This window comes from Urocitellus parryii, chromosome 1 (genome assembly GCF_045843805.1).
Source record: "Urocitellus parryii isolate mUroPar1 chromosome 1, mUroPar1.hap1, whole genome shotgun sequence".
Lineage (NCBI taxonomy): Eukaryota > Metazoa > Chordata > Mammalia > Rodentia > Sciuridae > Urocitellus > Urocitellus parryii.
The window spans coordinates 276,362,839-276,368,838 of record NC_135531.1 but is presented as its reverse complement, the minus strand read 5'-3'; the positions used below and the strand labels follow the sequence as shown (position 1 = coordinate 276,368,838).

Below are 6,000 nucleotides of genomic sequence, written 5' to 3'. Positions count from 1 at the left end.
AGTTCCTGGGAAGGCAGTCCTGGTGGGGGCTCCTGGGGGTCAAACTCCCAGTCCCCAAGCCCAGACAGTGACTCATGGGACTGAAGGGGACTGAAGGGCTGGAAGGAAGAAGGAGGAGCCTCCAGTCGCTGTTAAACAGTGACAGTCCTACTCCACAGTTCTACCCTGTTCTCCATCTTTACAGTCCCACCCCCTGACGGTAGTGATAGCCATGGTCAGCCGCTGCGCAGGCCAACAGAGGCACACAGCCCAGAGCAGCCTCTCTGTGTCCTTGGGCTTTGTCCTTGATCCCTCCCAGAGCTGCTCAAGGTGTGATTTGGGGGCACTGACTGTAGAGGCTGTTGGTCACAATGGGCCTCACTCGGACAGAGGAAAGGTATCAGGTCTGGGAGGAGGTGGGAGCCAGCACTTGGGTTTGTGCCGTCCATCCTTCCTGGGGTCCCTCTTGCCCCCAGGGGCAGTTTCTGAAGAAATCACTTCCAGCTAGGGAGCTGATGGCACAGTGAGGAGGGCTGGCGGGCAGCCCTGGTGGGGGTTTACCTGTGCTCAGGGGAGCAGAAGGGGGCTGGGGTGCAGCATTATTGTCTCTTCCCTAGATTCCCCCATCCCAGTGATATGGCCCCCACAGTAGGGTCACGGGGCAAAGGTCAGGAGAGGGTAAGGAGCAGGGGTTTGGGGTTGAGGAGAGAAGTACCAGCAGGCAGGTGGGGAGTGGCTCTGGGTCTGAGGGAGACTGGGGGCTTCTGTGCCGTCCTGGGAAGGTCCAGCACCTGGAGCCGGGCTGCAGGCCTGGGGAGGAGGCAGCCAGCCGGTGGACAGGTGGACCGCAATGTGGGGCTGGGGGTGGCCGGAGACGTGGAGCCCAGGGGTGAGCCTCTTGGGAGCCTTGACTTGGAGGCTGGTGGAGGCATCCTGGGGGGGTGTCTGAAAGGTGGGGCAGGAGATGGGACACGGCGACAAGGGGCTGGAGGGTGGCTTCCTCTCTCTGAGTCTGTCTTCTCATCTGTAAAACCGGCTGCCGCGAGGGGTCCTGGAGGAAAAGCTGCTCCTGGAAGCCGGGTCTCCCCCGCGCTGTGGTCTGGTTGGGCGCGGGGTCCGAGGTGAGCGCCTTCTGGGTCCAGCGTCCCCGCGGGCTCCGGGGCGGTCCTGCTCCCTGGCGCCATTCCAGCCGCGACGGGCGGGGCGGCGGGGCAGCCGCTGTCGGTCTGTCTGTCCGCAGGCTCCCAGGGGTGCGAGCAGCCAGCGGAATGGTAAGTGACCGCGGCGGGAGGGATCGGCCCCGAGGGCGCCGCCTGGGTCATTTCTGCCCTTTTTGAGCCACCGACGCCCCCGGGCTGGGGGCTGCGCTGGTCGACCCTTCCTGGTGGCAGGGGACGTCTCTTGCCCAGCACCCGCCCCGTCGGGCTGGGACAAGGGTGCACCGGAGCGGGGGTAGAGGGGACCCTGGGAGTGGCAGTGCCAAAGGTGTCAGAGACTTAGGCTTTGAAGGGTTCAGGTGATAGAGAATAACCAACCGAGTTTGGGATCAGGCATTGTCGTTTTTTAGCGTTTTCACTCTCTCCCTTGATCCCCACACTGAATTGGGTCCCCCCCAGCCAGATGGGTGGTCACCATGCCCCTCAGTAGCCAGCCAGGGCCTGTGTCAGAACTTTCCATGGATTAAACTCCTGGATTCTTCTAAAAAAGAGGACCACCGTTCAATTCCAGGCTTATGACTTCTCTCCCAGAAGTCACAAGCCTGGAATTGGGTTTGAATAGGGGCAGACCTCGTGATACGGAGCCTTGTGCCACTTTACAGAGGCACAAACTGAGTGCCTCTCCTAAAGTCCCCAGCTCCAGAGGGAGACACCCACTACCCACTGGAGGCTACCCATGGCAAAGCCCGGGCTCGGGAGGACCTGTCATTTATTCAGAGGCTTCAAGGAGATCAAGATCTTTAAAATCAAATGGCCCTGCTTTATTGTTTTAAGAATGCACGTTTTTATGTCTCTGAAATTGTAATGCACTTTAAAGGGATGGGAGAGGTCCCCCCCTTCCCTCCCTACATAAAAAATGGTCATCTTAGCGGGCACCTTTGGTTTGATGAGTGGGGACAGAGCCAGGATTCCCTAACTGACTTTTCTGGATATCTCTTCCCTCTCTTCTACAGACTCCTCTCTGCCTCAATTGCTCCATTTTCCCTGGAGACCTGTCCCTAGGGGAAGCAAGGAGCCCCTCACCCTGCAATGGCAGTGAGGCCACGGAGCACTTTGACCCTGAGGACTTGAACCTGACAGACGAGGCACTGAGACTCAAGTACCTGGGGCCGCAGCAGTCAGAGCTGTTTGCGCCTATCTGTGCCACATACCTGCTGATCTTTGTGGTGGGCACCGTGGGCAACGGGCTGACCTGCCTGGTCATCCTGCGCCACAAGGCCATGCGCACGCCCACCAATTTCTACCTCTTTAGCCTAGCAGTATCAGACCTGCTGACGCTGCTGGTGGGGCTGCCCCTGGAGCTCTATGAGATGTGGCACAATTACCCCTTCCTGCTGGGCGTTGGTGGCTGCTACTTCCGCACGCTGCTGTTCGAGACAGTCTGCCTGGCCTCCGTGCTCAACGTCACCACTCTGAGTGTGGAACGCTACATAGCCGTAGTGCATCCATTCCTGGCCAGGACTGTGGTGACACGGGCCAATGTTCGCCGCAGGCTCGGGGCCATCTGGGGCCTTGCCTTGCTCTGCTCTCTGCCCAACACCAGCTTGCATGGCCTCCAGCAGCTGCATGTGCCCTGCCGGGGCCCAGTGCCAGACTCAGCTGTGTGTATGGTGGTCCGCCCCCGGGCCCTGTACAACCTGGTGGTGCAGGCCACTGCATTGCTCTTCTTCTGCCTACCCATGGCCACCATCAGCGTGCTCTACCTGCTCGTGGGTCTGCGGCTGCAACAGGAGGCCAAGGGCAGGGGCATCAGAGTGGCCAGGGATGGTGACACCCCCAGAGTCCCACTGCAGGATAGAGGCCGGAGACAAGTGACGAAGATGCTGTGTAAGTGTTGCTGCTGGGATGGGAGACTGAGCCAGGCTCTGGGTATGACATGGGGATCCAGGGGCCTGGTGAAGGAGCGGAATGCCCCGCTCTCTGGAGCCAAGTGGGTGGTTTGGAGGACGTCGCCTACCCTGTTAGTGTGTGTCCACCTTAACAGGTACAGGGTCTCTTTTAGACTGTTAGAAATTTATACCAGAGATAAATGTTAATGGCTTACAGTTAGGATTGACTACATAATCCGTGAGGCTCAATACAAAACAAATATTCAGAATCTCCAAAAATTATTAAGAATGTCAGGTCAGCAGCAATAGAGCATTAAGCCAAGACCAGGGCCCTTCTAAGCTTGGGACCCTAGCCTTGTGCAAATGTAAAGGTGACACACACACACCCATCTAGCCTTGGTCCCAGAAAATTGTGTGGCTGGGCTTCAGGAGGACAGAAACAGGTCGCTGAACCCTCCAGGACTCTCATCTTTGCTCTTGAATATTCTTGGCCCTGTTCTGTCCTGTAGCAGCTGTCAGCACAGCCACTGCCCAGTCCCCTCTTCTGGGGAGCTGCCCTCTTCCCTTCATAGCTATTGAAAATTCTGATTGGTAAGCTTAGGTCATGGTTTACCTCCTGGGCCAGAGGGGAGGATGCTGGAATTTACAGTCCCCTGAGGAACCACACAGAGGGATCTGGGGGAACAAGTTCCCCAAAAGAGGGGCAGGAGGGCTGGAGATGCAAGATGGGGATTTCCTGCAAGCTGTCTGTGTTTCTTGGGAGCATTGGGAAAGGCCATTTGTATTCAAGAGGCTCTTCAGGAGATGTGTTTGTGTGCAGACCAGAGGAATCAGGGCAGAAGTGACCATTGTGGCAGACCAGGGCACTCCACTCTGGACCTTACTGTGACCAAGACCTGGCTGCACCCAGCTCAGCACCCTCAGCAGGGCCTGAGTCAAGTGGGGAGGGGGTGTCAAGGGCAGAACAAACCTGCTAAGACCTTAGTCAGGACCAGCTGACTGGGGTGAGCCCTATCCCCAGAACAAGACCCACCCACTCCCCTTGCCATTCGGGAACAGTGTCCCAGAGTCTGGAGTCACTTGTGTGGCCCTGCGATGGGACTGGCCAAGCATTGTGCTGGCCTCCCACCTCTGCATCACGAAGCCTGCACTACCAACCAATTTCCCCTGCCTGTGTGCCCCCTACTATTGTCACCCCTCTCCCCCTAAACATGTGTGGAGCCTGCAGTGGGCTCAGCCAGGGCCCTCTCACCCCTGGGAAGGTGGTCTATTTGCTTGCAGGCCTGGGACCCACTGACCTTCTCCCCTTCCTCACTCCATCCACCTCCCAAGGAACTGCTGTGTACCTGGCTGTGTGCTGTGACATGCTCTGTTTGACATTTGGGATTAGAGGAACACCTTGCTAGGGTGTGATGGGGAGGCACAGCAGCGGAGTACAGTGAGCTGGAGAAGAGAGTGCACAAACCAAGGCCACCCAGTGGCCCAGACCTCAGGAAGGATGCAGAGGGTTAATCCCCCGGGCAAGGAGGAGTCAGAAGGGGTGGGGTCCTGGCTAGTCCATCCTGTCACTGCTGGGGAGGGACCCAGAAGCAGGGGGCCTCTCCAGGAGGGGGGTTAGCGCAGCAGGTCTCCAGCTGAGCCAGGGGGGCTGGGGGCAGAGGCTGGGAAGGCTGGGCCAGGGCAGGTGGGGGTCTCTGTGGTCTCATGACCTTGTGCCTGATCCATTCTCCTGCCTTTCTGTCCTTTCATGTCAGCAAGCATGGCCTCAGAGAAGGCCTGGCTCACAGTCTGTCACACTAGGGGTTCAGCAGTCCTTGCTGGGAGTCCCCCAGTTCCAAATTCCATAGGAGAGGGTCTGTTGGGCCAGTTGGGCTCAGGTGTCCACAGCTAGTTCAGTGGACATGGCCAGAAGCAAAGACCATGACCCACTCAGTCAGAGGGGAAAGGGTCTCTCCAAGGGACATGGCCAGGATAGGGCATTTCCAGAAGCTCCTGGGAGGGTGCAGTGCTGGGTGGCCTGTGGGGTAGGAGGAGGCGAGATGGAAGGCAGGGGAAGGCAGGCAGAGCCCCCAGCACCCAGCCTGCCCTCTCTGTCTCCACAGATGTGCTGGTCGTGGTATTTGGCATCTGCTGGGCCCCGTTCCATGCTGACCGCCTCATGTGGAGCTTGGTGTCCCACTGGACAGAGGGTCTGCACCTGGCCTTCCAGTGCGTCCACCTCGTCTCTGGCGTCTTCTTCTACCTTGGTTCAGCTGTGAACCCTGTGCTCTACAGCCTCATGTCCACCCGTTTCCAGGAGACTTTCCGGGAAGCCCTGGGCCTCGGCACCCACTGCTGCCGCCCGCTCCCCCACCACAGCTCACACAGCCTCAGCAGGCTGACTGTGGGCAGCTCCCTGTATACCGTAGGCACCCATGGAAGCAGGGCCCAGGCCCTGGCTGACAACGATGGCCAAGAGGGACAGCAGGAAACAGAACCCTCCTAAATGGAGAAGCAGCCTCATCCTGAGGGCCACATGCCATCAGGGGGAGCCTCACCTGCGATCCTCTGCCAGGACATCCTCATGACCGGTCCCTGACTTACCCTAGACCCTCTGACCAGCACCTTAGCCACTCCTGTCCCTGACCACGTATTTGAGATTTGAGGGAAACAAACACTGATCCCTGAGTATTGAGGACACACATTGTGCCAGGGGACATGCATGCGCTTCGTCTCTCCAGACCCTCAGCCCCAGCTAAAAGCCCTGCAGAACCGTCTCAGGTAGCTGGGGGAGGGAGGCCAGTGGGTCCTCCCTTTGAGGTCCTTCCCCTGCAGCCGGTTGTCCTTCCATTTCTTTCTGCGGGTTCGGGCCTGCACCTGGGACGCTCCTCCCACCTAGACTTTCCCTGGCCTCCATTCCGCTCTGGGATGGGTGCCTGGTGGAGATGATGGCGGCAGAGGTTTCCAGGGACCCAGGGTCCTGGTTCTAGTCTTAG

General features: G+C 58.7%; 1 protein-coding gene across 1 annotated transcript; it reads left to right on the top strand.

The window, feature by feature from the left end:
• Nucleotides 1–211: 211 nt before the first annotated feature.
• On the top strand, nucleotides 212–5,510 carry Nmur1 (neuromedin U receptor 1). Its single transcript, XM_077795233.1, has 4 exons — nucleotides 212–309; nucleotides 1,169–1,250; nucleotides 2,150–3,023; nucleotides 5,128–5,510. The coding sequence occupies exons 1-4, from the start codon at nucleotides 212–214 to the stop codon at nucleotides 5,508–5,510; spliced, it is 1,437 nt and encodes a 478-aa protein (XP_077651359.1).
• The last annotated feature ends 490 nt before the right edge of the window (nucleotides 5,511–6,000 follow it).